The sequence below is a fragment of the Sminthopsis crassicaudata genome, chromosome 3 (assembly GCF_048593235.1).
Source record: "Sminthopsis crassicaudata isolate SCR6 chromosome 3, ASM4859323v1, whole genome shotgun sequence".
Lineage (NCBI taxonomy): Eukaryota > Metazoa > Chordata > Mammalia > Dasyuromorphia > Dasyuridae > Sminthopsis > Sminthopsis crassicaudata.
In genome coordinates, this window is record NC_133619.1 from 547479114 (window position 1) to 547498734 (window position 19621).

Sequence of the window (19621 nt, forward strand, 5' to 3'; positions counted from 1 at the left end):
CTATATAAAGGTTAGTTAGCACATTAGGAAGAATAATTACTCTGCTAAATTCAGAGTATCTACAGAGATAGAGAAAATTGTTCAGATCTTCACTTTAGCAGACAAATTTCTAATTAAAGCGTCTTTACTTTAAAGAGAAAGATACTAGTACAGATACAGGAAAATATGTGTTAAGGCTTTTTATCCTTCCAAAGACAATTCTGACAACTGAATTTGCTTTATTTGTACTAAGGTTAAAAAAATTAACCAGGAAATGAAAAGTATCCATAACTTTTATTTTTCTTCTTATGTAAAGTTTATGTTGATATAGTCTGGTTAGATGTTATACCATCAAACATACAGTAAATACAATATGGCTGAGATAATATTGTGGTGTTAACCATCTGTCTGTGTACATCTGCACTTCCTCATTACTATGCCGAATGAATTGAAGCCTTCTACCATTAAAATAATGGTGCTTTTCCCCCATAATTTTTCCATCGTGACTCCCAGTAGATGTGGTAGCCACCTGGGTATTTTTAATAGCCTTTGCAGGAAAATCCATTTTGGTACTTATTTAAGAAAGTCAAACTCCTGTCCAAAGGATATTTTTAGAAAATGATAAAATTGGGGTAGATATTTCTTTGTAGTGTTAACTTTACTGCTCGTGTTCACATAGACAATGAAGTAACAAGAAGTATTTCATTCTGGTAGCCTTAATGTGGCACATTTGAAATGTACCTTGAACATTTTAGATGATCTTTACAATGTTAATATCATAGGATCATTAAAAAAAGAAATGCAACAACAGGAACACGTCAGTATTTTCTGTGAAAATAAATGTTCATATTTTAAAGTAACACAAACACCGAAATAAATTTTTTTAACATGAAAAAAATCTCACATTTCAATTTAAGTTCAACTGAGCCTTAATAGATTGTTTTATAGTCAAAATGCTCTTTCATCCTTAAATTCACTTTTCTCATTGCAGAGGAAATGGATTTTTAGTGTACATGATTCAAGTGGGAAAAGAGCTGCATAGTTAATTCCAAGATATTCCTTAGACTGGAAAAATCTCTGTGATAGTAGTAATGTTTATTTTATGGCAACTCTACTGCAGAACACTTCAGGACGTTAATGCAATAAAGCAAACAGCTTTATAGAACAAAATACTTACTATTTTCTAGTTGCCTTGTAGTAATTATTTACTCAAGAAAACAGAACAAGATTTTCAATTTCATTCATCAACTTTGCAAATGTTTTGCTAGGGCTTTTTTTCTTGGGGGGGGACAAATAAAAAAAGTTTAAAGGCTCATATATGTCTATTTTGTTTTAGCCTGGTGTATTTATTGAGAGTATATTCTGTATGTCTTTGAAGTTCATCTATATGTGTATTTAAAAGCTTTTCCAGGTCTTTCGCCCGTTTCTCTTCTTCCATAAGGAAATGCTGTGCTGCCAAAGAAGCAGGGAATGACATCTCTGGGGGAGACTGAATAAAAAAAAAAAAAGTCAGCCAAGAAACAAAAGAACAATGTGGTTATTCCCCTCTACATTTATATGACACATTTCATCCCAAAGAGACAGCCAAATACTTTACAAAGTTAATATTAACAAAGACCATAGCTTGCATTACATCATCTAAGAATATAACATGACATCTCTTTTGTGAAACCCAGGCACTATTGTGTAACTGGAAAGAATGAGATAATTGGAATAAAAACAATCACGGCAATGGAACCTCTCTCAACATTGTACATTACTAATTGACAAACTTAAGTTTTCTCATTTTAAAAAAAATTCCTAAGTTAAAAAAACCCAAATCTTTCAGTATATATTTTAAGAAGACTTCTACCAACAGAAAATAACTTATAACTCCTTTGGGAAAGATATGTTTCATAATAAAAATTAAATATAATTGTCATGGACCACTCCTCTTATTGTTTGTGATTCATTCCACAGTAGCCACTCAACCCACTTTTATAATTAAGGTGGTCTGCTTTTATAATTAAGAATTCTGAAATGTCTCCAACAAATTTCTTTGTGACATTTCTCCCTATACTTTATCCCTCCTAAATCTATTTCTCTGCTCTTGAATTCTTTATCATCTTGTATCATTAGAAGTCATACCTTGCTGAATCCCAATCCTGGATTACTTCTATTTACCTTCTCCATTTCTCCTCCACAGCCAATCAGATGGCTAAAAGTGTGCCAACTGAATCTATCAAAATTTTGTTTTATTTAATCTTGATTAGGCCCTCACTACAATCATTTAACTCTTCCTTAAATGATTCAGCTTCAGACTTTAGCTATGACCTCTTGGCAAATTACTTAACTCTGCTTCCCTCGTTTCTTCATCTGTAAAATGAGCTGGAGAAGGGAAACGGTAAACTACTCCATTATCTTTGCAAGAAAATCCCAAATGGAGTAACAAAGAGTCTGACACAACTTAGATGAACAATTGACACTGTAGGCCAATTACTGAAGTTATTCTGCTAGCCAAAACCTAACACCAAAGGAATAGGATTCTGGTGCACACAGATTTGTAAAGTAAAGATAGGAATGTGGGTGGACAACTTCAGCTAATTCCCCCCCCCCCTTTGTGGCTCAAATTCATTTACATGCTAAACAGAGAGGATCCTGGAATGTTTAATCATAAACTAGTTATCTGTACAGAGGATTTCAATCTCAGACATAGCGTCAAAAAAGACAATCTTGAATTGGGAGCACTATTCCTGGCTATTGTCAGCAGTAGTGGTTCTGACTAAAGAGCTATCAATCTCTACTTATCAGAAAGATGTTCTAGCCACTTTACTAGACTGGAACTGGGGTGGCCAAAAGGTGGCTCTGAAGATATGAGTCAAGAAGCCAGCAAGAGGATGGAATGTTCACAAGACAAGAACATGTCCAGCAGCCACCATGTGACCATCAGAGTTAACATTTGGCTGCTAAAGAGTATTGGCTCAATTTTGCCAGCTGATCAGTAGGGACCAGAAGAACAGTGTCCAGTGGAAACAATACACCTGGTAAGGTGAGCAGTGTGATGACATAATCAGAAGACATTGGTGATTCTTCTGTGTTGGAGGCACAAGATAATTGCTCTTTTACATATATGTCCTGTCCACATGTATTTCCCACATGTGTGTGCCCCTCCTGAATGATTCCATTGTGCCCACTCTCTAATACTGACAGTATGTGTATTTGTGAGAGAACGTGCTGTAGGGATATGGAAGGAATGCCCTGTTGCCACTTTTATTACAATGACATTTCATGAAACCTTTTTGCTTTGAACTGTTTCCAGTGGTTATCTAGAGCAAAATTAGGACCCAGAGAGTACTGAGAATCTGGGGTAGCTATTTTGAGGAGGGTATCCTAGGTACTACTGCTCTTTTGCATTTTCCACAATGGACATTCCTAGTCTTTTTCCCTTATACCATCCCTTCCCCTACGTCTAACTTCATACCTTATTGAGAAAAGAAGCCATTCACCATGAATTTCCATTTCTCCCATACATTTATAACACCTTGACATCATCTCCCATTCTTTTATCCTTAATTCTAATAATTTAATAACCAGTCTTTAACGAGATGGTCTTTCTCTTCACCGTTGCCTTCTTGTACCTTTGATCCCATTCCCTCCCAATTTTTTTTATATATTATCTCCTGTCCCCAATTATCCCATTCTTCTAATCTTCACGCTCTATCTGCTATCTCCTTCCCTGCTGCCTACAAACATACACAAGTCTTCCCTATTTCTTTAAAAAAAATGTATTTGATGCTATCATTCCCTCAAGTTCTTATCTTTCATAGCCCAATTCCTTAAAAAAAAAACCTGTCTACTCTTATCTCTATTTTTTCTGTTTTCACTCATGTCTAAAATTGAAATCTGGTTTATGACCTCATCACACAACAGAAACTGGCCTACCAGTACTTTCAAGATGCTACATCTAAAGGTCTTTTCTCATTATTCATCCTTCCTGAGTTTGTGCAGCAATTGATACTGTTGACCACTTTAACTCAAATATTCTTTTTGGGTAAGGTGGGGAACTTTTGAGACACTGCCTACTTTTGGTTCCCCTTCCTACCTGACCAGTTTTTTTTTTTAATTAGATGGTTATAAGATGGTCATTAATATGCTGCATCTTCATTGGGGGATAATATAAGCCAAAGATGTTCTTAGCCCTCTTCTTTCTTCATGTTCTATCAGTTAATCTCATATGCTTTCAGGAGTTCAATGATTATTTCTCTATAGATGACTACAATATCATTAGTCTTAAGTCCTAAATCCCTGTTAGACATTTCCAATTGGATGTGCCATAAGCATCTAAAACTCAACATGTCCAAAACTCTTTCTCCAAAACTCATTCCCTCCCTCTTTTAAATTCTTTATTTCTCTTGCAGGCACCCCCTTTTTAACCTAGCTTTGAAATGTTGGAAGAATTTTCAACTTTTTCCTTCTTATGTCCTGAACCCTTTCTAACCCCCCTCATATGCAATCAAGGTTTGTGGATTCTACTTTGAGAAATTTTTTTTTTAGGCAATTGGGGTTAAGTGACTTGCCCAGGGTCATACAGTTAGGAAGTGTTAAGTATCTGAGGCCAGATTTAAACTCAGGTCCTCCTGACTTCAGGGTTGGTGCTCTGTGCCACCTAGCTGCCCCCTTTGAGAACATTTCTAATATTCATCTGCTCTCTACTCACATAACTATTACTACTTCTCACTTGGATGACTGTAATAGCCTCCCAATGGATATGCCTGACTTCAGTCTCCTTCAACTTCAATTAATTTTCCACAGATGTCAGTGATATTCCCAAAATACAAGTATGACCACCTTACCTTGCTCTCCTATGCACAACATTTTAATGGTTTTTACATTGTTCCTAGGATACAATGCAAATTTTATCTTAGGAGCAATGCTCACCCCCAGCAGATGCCTCTGTCTGGCACAGAAAACCCTTTGCAGTTAGTCTGGCACTAGCCTATGCTGGGCAAACTGGCATACTACTCCTTCTTGCACATGACATTTCATTAACCACCCTTTTCTTTGCTGTCCCTCCCAGGTCTTAATGACCTTCCTTTTCACCTCTGTATCTTAGAATCCCTTGCTTTCTTCAAAATTTTGCCCAAGTTTTAATTCCTATTAGATCTGTCTTGACTTCCCCATGTGCTAAGAATGAAGATTTACAAACCCCTTTGAAGGTAAGACAAACCATTCATGGATGGGTTTTGCTTTTGGGGCATTTTTTTCCTTCTTTCCACTGGAATCCTTTCTCCAACTCAACTACCTTATAAACTTAACTGCTTATCTTTTTGTCTCACCAGGACTATCAATTTCCCAATTCTTCAGTTTCTTACTTGAAATCATGCTTAACTTTTTACTCTGATCCCTTCCTCAATATTCAATCTATTACAAAATCCTGTTGATTGTTTTCCTCCTTAATACTTTTTAAGATGTTCAACCAGCAGAACAGCACACCAAGTAGGGAAGGAGGATTTGCACAATAGTTGCTTTTGTTGAGCGCTATATAATGGGTCATAGCCACCCCTCCCCTTCCTTGCCATTAAGACTGAGAGAACTGAGTTTGAAAAAAGAGCCCAGGAAAAGCCTTGAAGCTCTGACCACCTTTAATACCATTTTGTCATAAACTCCTTGCTAAGATAATTCCCCCTCCTTTTGAGTATTGCCCCTCGCCTCATTATCTCCTGCCCTTGACTTTCTTAGCTCCTATCCTGTCAGGATTAAGTTATGATCCTTTCCTTGAATTATAACTTGTCCATCCTCCCAGTGTCCTTTCCCCCCTTATCTGTACTCAGGTTGTATATTCTGTTTGCAAACCTTAGTTAGCTAAAACCCTATGTAAGTTCCCTGCCTTGGTTTATCTGCACGGAATGCTTTTGACAAGAATCCCTTCGGTCAGCTAGCTTAACTCCACATTAAAGATTAAAAATCAATATCTGCTTGCCTCAGCTTCTCTGGTATTACACTTTCAGGTATGTGAAATATTATTACATGAAAGAGGCATTTGATTTGTTTTGCTTAGGCCCAAAAGGCAGATCTAGAAGCAATTGATAGAATTTGCAGCAGCAAATTTTGGATTGATATAAGGAAGCGTTTGCTGACAATTAAGAGTTATCCAAATGTAAAATGCACTCCCTTTAGAAGAAGTGGAAGTCTGAGTGAAATGGAGGGAATGTCTACTTATTGGAGGACTTCAAGAAAACTTCTTCGATTAGGGGGAGAGGAATTTTTGCTCAGGTATGAGTTGGACTAAATGGCTTCTAAAGTACCTTACGATTCTGATATTTACCTATATTCTGTATTTCTATAGCTTCCACTGCATCTGTATAAAACTTTTTTTTTTTTACATAGGAGTTTTCAAAAACATATAAAGTAGAATGATTTCTGTAGCTTCTAGAAAATTCTATTCATCCTATTATGTATTCAAATCACTTTTATCAACTTCCTCTCTTACTGTCATTTCTAAACCTTCTTAGCAAGTTCTGGTGTTGCTCCAAGATCTGCCCACTAGAGTTAAACAGAACAGGTCTTCCACATGATAATCCTGCAAATACCTGAAAACTGATATCACTCTTGCAGACTTAAAAAAATTGTTCAGAGAACATATATGAGAGATGTTATAGGGATTGCATTATTTCTTTTCAAACAGGAATTTGGGGCCTCTTATGTGCTAGGTATTAGGGATATAAAGGTAATTTTTAAAAAAATGTCATCCTCAAGGTATTTACATTCTACTATGAGTACATTTAGCATTTAGAAAGATAGGCAAATAAAAGAGAATTTTAAAAGAGAGAGCTAGATAGACAAAGACAAAGAGAGAGACAGAGAAAGAGAGCTGTAGAAAGGCTTTGAGGTAGAGGTAGCACATGAAAAAAGAGTCTAGAAGAGAGCTAAAGATTCTAAGAGGTGGAGTCAAGAATGGAGTATATTCTAGCAAACAATTTGTAAGGACTATACAAAAACCCAGATATAAAAGATGAAATGCCAACAGAAAGTAGGCCTGTTAGGTTGGTATATAAAGTACCTAAAGGGGGTAATGTGGAATAAGTCTAGCAAAGCAGACTGGATCCAAATTGTAAAGGACTTGACATTTTTAGAAAATTCTTCCTTTTTTTATCAAGCCAAAATTTCGCTCTTTGCAACTTCTGCTTATTTCTAGATATGTTCTCTCTAGGCATATGCAGCTATTTAGAAAAATTTTTATTTTATACTAGAAACAATGAGGAGTCACCTGAGCATCTTGAGACAGAGAATGACATGGTCAGATCTGTGCTCAAAATGGGCAGAGGATGACTTGGAGAGAGGAAGATAACTGAAGAAACTAGTGGATTTGTACAGGTGAAAAGTGATGAGGGTCTAAACTGATGTGGCTGCTGTATATGTGGTTGGAAGAGAATGGATGTAAAAGCCACTGTGGAATTGACAATACTAGCAGCTAACTGGATAGAAATGGACAGGTAGTGAAAGAATGAAAAGGTGAGGAAGACTCTGCATGATTTTGTCCACAGAAACATGTGAATCTGGAAGAAGGGCAAACTGGAGTGTGGAGTAATCCATTTTGGACAGAATGAATTTGAAATTGGTTTGGATCTGTTCAATGACAATGTTAGACTGGAGCTCAAAAGAGATATTAAAGGTACAATATTCTAATAATACTAAATTAAATTGATACTATTACTATTTGAAAAGCTAATTTGCTAATTTTGGAAAACGTAAAGATCAATAGAGTTATTCTATTATAGTATTTAGAAAGTACCCATAATGCTTTTCAGAGCTTAAATAGGGGGGCATGTTTATTTTGCTTACTTTGTTAATTACTTTTTTTCTTCAAAGAATGTAACCACTATTTTGTGGAAATGAACAAAAAAATAACTGATAGTTAATTTATTTATATTTCTGATCGTTAAGGGTATCCATAACTACAAAGGTTTTGGATTAAGATCTCTTCTTCCTTGCATGCTATCTAAAATTTTTTCATCTCTCTTTCTTATGACTACCAAAAATAATGGGAATAGATTTATATCTGAGCTCATATAATATACTATCTAATTAAGCCCTGTCTGATTTTAACATTTGCATGAAATACTTGTATTCCATGGAGAAGTATAAAAATCATTAAATAAGATATCAAAGATATTTTGAATGCTACACAATCATACTGCAAAGTCAATATAACTTACTAAGAAAAATACTATTTTCTGGAAAAACACAACTCTGAAATACAAATACTATGAAAAGAAAGTATGTGATCGTATCATTTACTTATTTTTCTTTATATTTAATAAGATTTTTCCATTAACTACTAAAACAGAAATATATGCAGATATTTTCATAGAGTTGGGTGACTGAGCAATTGATATTAACATTGCACAGGAAGTGAGTACTAGGGCTTTGTCTCAGTACTGCTTTGGCAATTAGAAATGTTCAATATGGCATCTAATCTGCCTCAACTAAGTAGCCTGAAGCTCTTGGACAACTCTTGGATTATCCAGCAATGTCCTATTTCTCATGGTGCCACTATAAGGTGAATAACAAGAGAAGTGGATAAATTTCAACTACATGAGAGAACAATATAGTCTATTAGAGTTATCTCTTCCAAATAGAGCTACTACCTAAGGAACTGTGTCTCCAACTTGTTTTATTCAAGGAATCAACTCTTTTAATAAAAATACAACTTAATAAATAGGTATAAATAATAATTTGTGGACAGCATGTTTATTTTTATGTGAAAATGGTCCCAAATTATGTTGTAGAATATCAATAGCTAAGTTTTCCTATTTGATCATTACACAATTGACTACTTATATAGAACTTTAGATTTGGAAAATCCTTTATCCCCTGCTTCTAGAGTTGGCAATATAAGCAGTATTATTCCCAACAATCAGATGAAGAAATTGAAGCTGATAGAGATTAAGTGATGTGGTAAAGTGGGATTTGGGATCTATAGCAATCACTCCTTTAAAAAAGAAAAATTCAAACAAGTAGCAACTCACCAGTGGGTAAACTCCATCTTCACTCTCCAATGGACTTGCAATATCTTTGACAGAGAACATATTACATTGGGGTTGAAATACCATAGGTGATGATGTGGTTATCACACCTAAGTTTGGTTCACAGTCTTGGATAAGTCTACAAGAAAAGGGGGAATTGTCACTGTTACTACTGTATTTCTGCTATTTTATCTGTAGGATTTATATCTCTTTGATGGCTTATACCTTCAAATATTGTGCATATCAAAACTTTTCTCTTTTTACCTTACTATAAAACATCCTTAATAAACTTAATAAAACTATTATCTTTTAATTGATGTCTTTTGTATTTATATCACATTCATTCTTGAGTATATTTGTCCCCTTCTCTTACCTACCAATTCTTCGTTAGTAAAAAAATTAAATCTGAAACTAGTAAAACTCAGATTAAAGATATAAAGATAAAATGAGATATTGATTAAAAAGTGCTTATTGTAGTATCTAGCATAAAGCGGATGATATATGAGTAAATACTTCTTCCCTTTTGTTCGTAAACTCAAAAGATTTACTGATGAGATGGGAGGGGTCATCTAGGTGATCCTAGATATCATGTATGGTAGCATATAGTTCAACCTCTTGATGTTATAGGTTTTCAATTCTATTACATTCTATGGTTTGATTCTAAACTATTTGGTTTATGGCACAAAAAATGATTAATATTTGTAGAAAAAAAGAGTAAATTGAGCAGCAACATGGTTAAAGCCTTGTAATGTCTTAGGTGAAGCTACAGATTACTTACAATCCATTCAAGTATTAGTGATAGTCATTCATTCATTCAAAAAGCAGATATTAAATCCCTATTGTATTCCAAGAACTGTAGTATGCTATTTTTCCTTTTCTTTCCTTTAGCATTCTTTGAATGCTATTACTGAACTCCAGATTAGATTGAATTTAAAAAAAATGATTCTCCCCCCATTTATTGGAGTATTATAGAAATTTTCTTTTTAACTTACGTTAGAAAGCTTAGTACTCAAAAAATTGCAAGTATAACTTTCTTCATTAAGAGTAAAGAAATGATTACTTATATATTGATTCCTTTATTCCTCCCCAAATAGTAAATTATATATACAAGTATAACACACACATACACACATGCAACCATGTTCAATTGTTTGTTAGAAATAGTCAAACCTAAATTTAAAGGTCAAACATTTTGCATAGTATGATACTCCAAATACTAGCTTTTCTTTTCTTTTTTGGTGATCAACAAATTATGTTCTTGTGTAAAATCTCTTTGTACAAATTAATATGTAAAATTGAAGTTAAATATCCCAGTAATTTAAATATAAAACACCACAAAATATTTGCTTCAGTTAGATATTTGAAATAGATATTTAAAACCTGCATGAATGTTATATTTTGTTTAAATTTTAAAGCTTCAAAACACTTTAATAATGAAATAGTGAACTTTTATCATAGTAAAAATGTTTTCTGCCATGGGAAAGCTTATAATTCTTTTCATATTTTTGCTTTTGCATCTCATTGACATTCAATTACAAACTTCAATACAAATTTAATTTTTAAAAAAAGCTGCTTAAAGCAGTTCAGCTTATTGCCTTTGGCAGGTCTATACTAGATATTTAATTCTCTAGAATTGTTCTTAATATTACTTAATCTCATTGACTTCCTTAATAAATATAGGTTTTGCTTATTTGGTGCTTTTGTTTAGCTGTGTCAAGATACTTTTAAGTTCAATTTACTATTTGTTGTAATTAATTTTCTGCTTGTAATTAAACATAGATAACCAGAATAGACAATCGATTTCAAGATTTTAAATTTTATTAAGTTATTCTGTGTACTAAAAAAGCTTATGAGAGATCCCTGCCATTTATTGGAAGTTACCACTAGTGTGTCCTGTTGGAGAATAGAACAAGTAACTATCTTCCTGAGCAACAATGTGCAAGAATGATGTTGCATTTAATTAAAATGGTTGAAAAGCATGAAAATATGAAAAATCCATTTTTGAAACTAGTAATTCCCCTGTGGATAAATACTAATTTCAAGACTAGCACATTTTAGTTTATCATAAATTATGTATTATAAAATTATTTTTATTTTTTACCCAGAGCAGATATATATAGTTTTTATATACATATATTTTTCTCATTATGCAAACATCTTCAAACTTATGCAAAACAGCAGCAATAAAAGTTAAGTGAGAAAAATATAAAGTACATTCAAAAAACCCCAACATGTTTTTTTTCTTATCTAGAAATATCTTTTTTTCTAATTCTCCAAACCATAATTACCATGGAAACTAAATAGCAAATTAAACTGAAATAACAGGGTTTATGATGTGCACAATAAGAAGGAACATCCCACAATTCAAATAGAATTGTAATAATTGCACAGTATATCTGCATATAATCTAAAGTTGAATCTTTTCATTTGAATTAGGCTATATTTACACTCCAAATATCATTGGAGAATTAAGGCAATTATCAAGTAAAACAAAACATTTTTACTTTAATTATCTAGAGATTTAAAGAAAAACTGTAATTTATCTTAAATTACCAAGATAATTGTCTCAATTACTCACCTTGATTCTTGTGTATTTGACCAGAATTAATGCATTAGCCTTGTTTCACTGCAAGTTTAATAAAATGCAGAGACCTTCTAAAGGGAAGCCTAGATTATAAATCTTCAAAATAAAATGTATTTTTACATTAAAACTCCCTTTATTTCTTAAATGCCATAGAATATAGCTACCTACATAAAAACTTCATAAAAACCACCTCTTATAAAATATGTTGTTCATCCATTTAAAGGCTACTCTATTTCTTAAGGCACTCCAAACCTGTTTTGGTTGCCATTTCTAGGACACTGTACGCTCCTTGAGTACAGACTTTTTTTTTTTTGCGCATTGGTGTTATCAGAGTCCAGTCTAGTGTCTGGTACCTATCAATTGTTTAATAAATGCTTATTGATTGAACTTCTGCTGAATTACATCAGAAGGATCCCTTCTCGGTTCACTGGCTCTCTCTTTCTTCTATCTATGGAGGCACAGATGGGACCTGTCAAGCTCATGTTAAAGGGTCCCAAACTGAGACCACTTGAAGATGTAAGGATATAACTAAACTTCTTTTAAACATTGCAACAAAAACAGAAGCTCCACAAGCTGCTGAACTACCTTGACAAAACCATCCTACTTTTGTTCCCATCTTATGGTTTCCTCTTGAAAAGAACTATTTCTATGTCTCGCGTTCTGGCATCTTTCAGAAATATTTAGATTCTTTCTACTTCACTTTGGAGATTGCATGGATTTTTCAGTCTTAGTGTCAGAGGAAACTTAATGTTAAGTAGTAACAATTTACTGATGTAACAGCAGCTCTGGTTTTATGGAGTGTTTTCAGATTTACTTGTTATTGTTGCTGCTGCTTAGGTATTATTTTTCAGTTGGGTCTGATTTTTCAAATGAGTTTTTCTTGGCAAAGATATTGAGTGTGATTTGTCTTTTCCTTCTCTGGAATTTTATATTTGAGGACACTGGGTTAGAGTACTTGCCCAGGTTCACATAGCTAGTAACTTGGTCTTTCTAACTGCAAACCTGGTGCTCTACTGCGCCACCTATCTGCTCTATCTACTTTATAAATGCTATTTCAAAATACATTTTGAGTAAAGTAATGTAAACATTCTTGTTCATTTTTTGGGAGAGTAAACTGAGGCTCAGAGACACTACTTAACATGTCTCTGGTCCCACAGTGAACGATGATAAAGATGGGATTGAGATCCATTTCTCTCCTGACATTCATTCATCATACTTTCCATTCCGTCATATTGCTTCACAAACTTTATATATTTCCTGAGATCATAAAATGAAGTTGGTTGTAATTAAATCTTGTGGGCTTGGGTTGATCCTCAATGGGCTTAGAATTTCCCAGTATATTCTGTTCCTATTTATCACAGCTTTAGTGAATCTGGCCAATTCTAACTTATCTTGACAAGAAAAAAATATTGAGTTCTTACTCTATGAGAATAGGGAGACAAAAGTGAGACAGTTCTTGACCCCAAGGAGCTTATGTTCTACTGGGAAAATGCAACATAAACACCAGTAAGCCAATATAAAATACATGCAAAGTGATTCCAAGAGCACATAGTGCTGTTGCTTTCGTTGTGCTTAGAAGAAAGCTAAGAATTCTAAGAGGTGGAATTGAGGAGGTAGTAACCTCCCTAAGTACTACCACCTAAGCAAAGATGGGAGTTGGAACTCTAGAAAAACTTTGGTCTAAAGGATGCATCCAGTTTGATTTTAGTTTCTGCTAATGAGAGTTTTAAGGTCACTATCCAAATATTACTGACCTAAGATAAAAATAACAATAACAACAACAATAATAAAAACAATAGGTAGCATTTATATATGACTTTAAGCTTTACAAAGTATTTTGCAAATACCATCTAGTTTTTATCCATACAACCCTGAGAGGTAAGTTATCATTATTATCTTCATTTTATAGATGATGAAACTGAGACTGAGAGAAGTAAAATGATTTGGCCAGGGTCACACAGCTAATATGTTATTTGAGATAGGATTCAAACTCAGGTCTTCCAGATGGCAAATGCACTTGGAGGCTAATGTAATGTGGACACCTTAGATCCACTTACTAGTAACAATAACACTTTTGAGGTGCCCTAAAACATGGCCCAGAATCCTCAGAATCTTTGGGTAGAGGTAGACAGAAACTTGAGATTTGATGTTAATAAGATGCTAACTCCATAAAGGGTAGAATAATCTTGAATTCATGCCTATAGACTAGATTGAGATGGGATGTCAAATCTAGTGTTAGAAGAGACCTCAGAGGCAAATTAGTTTAGTCTCTTCATCGTATAGACAAGGAAACTGAGTCCCAAGGGAATTAAAAATTTGAACCTATCTCCTGTAATCCCAAAGTCAGATCTTGTCCCACTGGACCATGTGATTTCCTTCTTCTGAGCTATCCTAGATGATGCTACTTTTTTTTAAAATTTATTAGGTTTCAAGATAGTCTATGCTTTACATTTTCTCCCAACTAACTCCTTTCTGTCTCTCCAAATTCTTAAACATAAACATGAATTGCTTTTATACTTTATCTAGGTATATTTAATGGTCTTAAAATCATCTTAATGAATAACATGATTATCGTATTTTCTAGCATGTGATGTACCTTTTCAAAGTTACAATTTTTTTTTAAATGTGGATCTTTAGTGTTGAATTTACATTTTTTTTTTTTTGGTAATTACATTTAGTTATACAGTAAGTTCTATGATTCTCTGAATATAAAAAATGCATATAACTTTCAAATCAGCATGAAAGTTATCAATGTAAACATTGAAAATTCGTATGTGACAACATTTTAAAAATTATGATATACTTGTATACCTTCAGAGGTAAGTATAGCATGATCAATGAATGGTAATTTGCAATGAATTTCTTTTTATCTTACCTTTAAGGATATTTATACCCTGAGTAAGTCTCTTAACCTATGCCTCAGCTTTCTCATCTGGAAAATGAACTGGAAAAGGAAATAGCAAAGAATGCCAGTATCTTGGTCAAAGAAATCCCAAATTGGGTCATGAGGAGTCAGACATGGCTGAAATGATTAAATAACAATAATACTAAATAAAAGAAAACTTTAAGCCTTCCCCTTGCTTCTGAAATAGATAATTCGTAGACTTACAGAATAGGTAAGAGCTGAAGGGATTTTACACATAATCTTGTGCACTCTCCCATTTTTCCAGATAAAGCAACGACCACAGAGAAGTTAAATGACCCATTACAGGCCACACAACTGTAGCTATTTCATTTTTAATAATAGAAACAAGCAGTCTGAAATACACTTCCAACAACAGTGGAATGACATAAGCAAAATACCACTCTTTCTCCAAGAAAGGGTGTCATGATTAAAAGCAGAGAAAATCTTGTTTTAATTCTATATTTTATAAATATCATCAAACATATTAACAGAATAAGTGTGACTGAAAGGTATTTTTTCTTCCTTAAAACAGCTGAAATTGATTGAAAGTTGAAAATAGTTCTTAATTATTTTCCATTTATGAACTTACACCAACAGCTCCATTAAGCTTTTAATATTATCTTTGCAGAGGTACTTGGACTGACTAGAATTAATTGAGCAACATCTACTTTCTACTTTTTCACTGGTGATTTCAGAGCCCTTGAATCTCAAACAATTCTTTCCCATAGTGAATTTTACATAGTAATAATATATTCAGTACATTTGAAATGCTGTTTCTCTTAAAAATCAGGTCACCGAAGAACAGGGAAATCAGACAAGGCATTAAAACAAATTTAATGAAACTTTCAACAACCGAAACTGGCAGGACACAAAGCTCGGCAGCAAGAATCGTGGTTCAAACTGCTTATTAAGATCATCTCCCGCTGAGCGCTTTGGGTCTCATCCTGGCTTTTCTAGCCCCTACTGTCATGTTTTTGTTAGGCACTTTTAACACATTCCTCTTTGCTTGGAAAGGAGGAAAGAACAATCTAAACTGCCCCAAATTGTGTGTGTGTGTGGTTTTTTTTCAACTGCACAGTAACAATCTTATTGGTTTAAATAAGAATGCTTGAAGGCACTGTGATAGCAGTGTTCATCTGAAATTTTCTAAGTATTTTACAAACAAATAGCTATTTTTTCCTCCTCTATTTTATAAACAAGATTCTCTGCATAAGGGACATTTAATAAGATCGGATGGATGTGTAGATGCTGTAGAGGTAGAAATCATAGGACCCAAAAACTGATTAGATTTGGGGACTGAGAGAAAATGGGAAGTTCCAGACAACTTTAACATCATAAAACAGGGTGACTGCAGGGAAGGTGATACTCTCCAAAAAAAAAAAAAACAACAAAAAACAACAACAACAAAAAAGACAAAACAAAACAGTAAAAGTTCACAAAAAAAAGGTGGTTTAAAATTTTTTTTTTTAAATCAACGAGTTCAATTTTAGATATGTTAAATCTGTAATATCTGTGGAGCATGTTAGGGCTGTTAGGTACAAAATGCCCCATAAGTCTATGTAGGACTTTTGAGACATGCTGTATAGATCCAGAAGATTCTTCTACCTAGAGGTGATGTTTATATTTTGATGAATAGCTGATGAGGTCACCTAGAGAGTGTAGAGAGATAAAGAGTCAAACAGAACTTTGGGGATTCACTCTTAGTTAGGGGCTTGGTATGGAAGTATAATCCAGTTTTAAATAAGACTGAGAAGTAATGGTTAGGCAAGTGAATAGAGAATCAAGAAAGAGCTTGGCTATGAAAGCTCAGAGAGGAGGGAATATTCAGGAACAATTCTTGATCTATTTCTTTAAATTTCTGTGATGTTTCACGCTAATGATTTTCCTTTTCTCCCCCCACCCCACTATTTTTCTCTGCTGGCTCCTTATCTTCCTTGAAAATCTATTAGAGATGGGTATCTCAATAATGTCACTGACTCTTCTTTCCTCTCTCCCTTCATAACCTCATAACCCCCCCTGCTTCTATACATATAACTCTCAAATCAATCTTTCTAGCTGGACATCTCCCTGTTGTATATTAGCCTGCTGCATAGCTCCATCTAGATATCATGTACCTTAAATTCATGTCCAAAACTGAACTAGACATCTTCTCTAGCTAGCCCACCAAAAAACAAAAACAAAAATAAAAAAACCCTTTCTGTGTAAGTTTTTTTTTTTCCTCTTTTATTTTGATGTCTTTATTCTCACAGATTTGCAAGCACACGTCTTTGGGGGTCTTCCTCCAATTTTTTATATTCAACACCTTTTCTATCCTGGCAGTTAATTATCCAGTCTTGTGGATTTACCTTTCACATTATATATTTTATCCACCTTCTTTCTTTCATTTTTCCAAACCATTTGAAAAGAACCCTGTTTTTTTGGGGGGGTTTTGCCTCCAGTTTCTTTTCCTCTAATTTATTGATTACAACACTATTTGAATAATCTTCCTAATATATCATTCTATTCACATTACTTCCTTAGTGAAAAGTTTTCAGTGGCTTCCCACTGCCTACTGAGAAGGAAAAAGAGAAGAGCTGGAGGAAGCGGGGAAGAGAGGGAGAATAAGGGGGAAGGAATGACAGAAAGGAGGAAGTAACAAAAGAAAAAAGGAAGAGAAGGAAGGCCTTATTAATTATGCATTTATTAAGTTCCTATTATGTGTCAAGCATTATGCTAAGCCCTTTTGATCTCATTTAATGATTACAACAATGGGAGGTAGGTATGATTGTTAGTCCCATTTTACAGTGGAAGAAACTAGGGCAAACAGGATTAAGTGATTTGCATTGGGTCACATGGCAAATAAGTGTCTAAAGCCAAATTTGAAGGCAGATATTCTTGATTCAGGCTCATTGTCACTCTATCCACTGTTCCAGAGTCAGCTTCAAACTACCCTTCTAGTCCTATCTCATATTATTTCCCTTCACATACCATAAATTCCAGCCAAACTGAATGTCTCTCCATTAATTTCATCTTGCCCTCTGCAATCTCCATGTCTTTGCTCATGTTGTCTATATTCCTAGGATGAATTTATTCTCTTCCCACCCTCATTTCTTTTGGTCCCTCTTTTCCTTCAAAATCCAACACAACTGATACCTCTTTTCCACAAAGGTTTCCCTGATTCTTTTGACTAAAAGAGTCTCCCAGTACATTTCCTTTGAGTTTATGCTCTCTTTTGTATTATAGTTTTGGTATACATGCTTTTTCAACTCTCTTATATTAACTTCATGTGTGTTTGTGTGTGTGGATTTTTTTCCTCTTGGAAAGTGTGTATTATTTTTTTCCAATTACATGTAAAGTTTTCAACATTCATTTTAAAATACATTTTGAATGAATGGATGCCCATCAATTGGAGAATGGTTGGGTAAATTATGGTATATGAATGCTATGGAATATTATTGTTCTGCAAGAAATGATGAGCAGGATGAATACAGAGAGTTTTGGAGAGACTTACATGAACTGATGCTGAGTGAAATGAGCAGAACCAGGAGATCATTATACACTTCAACAATGATACTGTATGAGGATGTATTCTGATGGAAGTGGATATCTTCAACATAGAGAAGATCTAATTCAGTTCTAATTGATGGACAGGCTCAGCTACACCCAGAGAAGGAACACTGGGAAATGAGTGTAAACTGTTTGCACTTTTGTTTTTCTTCCCAGGTTATTTTTACCTTCTGAATCCAATTCTTCCTGTGCAACAAGAAATTCGGTTCTACACACATATATTGTATCTAGGATATACTATAACACATTTAACATGTATGAGACTGCTGGCCATCTAGGGGAAGGGGTGGAGGGAAGGAGGGAAAATTCGGAATAGATGTGAGTGCAAGGGATAATGTTGTAAAAAATTACCTATGCATATGTACTGTCAAAAAAAAGTTATAATTATAAAATTAATTAAAAAATAAAGTTACATGAAAAAATTAGTATTCTATCTCTAAGCTGTAATTACTGAAATCTTGCTACTTGATAAAAAAAAAACCAAAACTATTGAGACTATTAAAAAAATACATTTTGAGTTCTAAAATTTATCTTCCTCCCTCCTCTACCATTTCCCTCCCCAAGATGGCAATCAATTTGATATAGGTTATACATGTGCTTTCATGTAAACATATCTCCACATTAATCATGTCATGAAAGAAGAAACAGGAAAAGGGAAAAGCCACCCCCCCCCCCAAAAAAAAGGTAAAAACAGTATACTTTGATCTGCATTCAGACAGCATAGTGCCTTCTCTGGAAAGTTCCTTCTACATCATGAGTCTTTTGAAATTGTCTTGGATCATTATACTGCTGAGAAGAGCAAAGTCAGTCATAGTTGAGCAATGCACAATATTACTATTAATGTGTACAATGTTCTCCTGGATTTGCACACTTCGCTCAGAATCATTTCATGTTCCAGGTTTTTCTGAAATCTGCCTGCTTATCATTTTTTATAGCACAATAGTCTTCTGTAACAGTCATATAACACAACTTGTTTAGCCATTCTCCAATTGATGGGCATCCCTTCATTTTCCAGTTCTTTCCCACCCCATAAAGAACTGCTATTTTTGTACATGTAGGTCTTTTTTCCTTTTTTAACAATATTTTTGAAATGCACTCCTAGTAGTGGTGTTGCTAGATCAAAGGCTAGCATAGTTTGATTGCCCTTTAGACATCTTTCCAAATTGCTTTCCAGAATAATTAGATCAGTTCACAACTTCATAAACAATGCATTAGTGTCCCAATTTTCCCATATCTTCTCCAACATTTATCATTTTTATTTTCTATCATATTAACCAATTTGGTATGTATGAATGTCTTCATTTGAAAGCTGTCTGTTCATATCCTTAAACCCTTTATTAATGGGGGAATGACTTGTAATTTTATAAATTTGATTCAATTGTTTATATTATTTGAGACATGAGAAATACCTGTTGCAAAAACAAAACAAAACAAAACAAAACAAACCCCCCCCCCCCCCAGCTTTTTAGTTTCCCTCTAATCTTGGCTACATTGGTTTTGTTTCTGCAAATTCTTAATTTAATCTAATCATAATTACCCATTTTGTATTTCATAATGTTCCCTTATCTCTTGTTTGGTCACAAATTCTTCTTTTCTGTATAG

At 34.1% G+C, this 19621-nt stretch overlaps 1 protein-coding gene across 10 annotated transcripts in view; it reads right to left on the reverse strand.

Annotated features, from left to right (window-relative positions):
* Nucleotides 1-254: 254 nt before the first annotated feature.
* DEUP1 (deuterosome assembly protein 1) overlaps nt 255-19621 on the reverse strand; it is a 130524-nt gene continuing 111157 nt past the window's right edge. For all 10 annotated transcript variants that reach the window (XM_074304551.1, XM_074304548.1, XM_074304543.1 and 7 more), the window contains 2 exons: nt 8988-9123; nt 255-1468 (listed from right to left, as the gene is read on the reverse strand). In XM_074304551.1, the coding sequence (XP_074160652.1) occupies nt 1292-1468; nt 8988-9123 (313 nt within the window). In that variant the 3' untranslated portion in view covers nt 255-1291. The remainder of the gene's footprint in view (nt 1469-8987; nt 9124-19621) is intronic.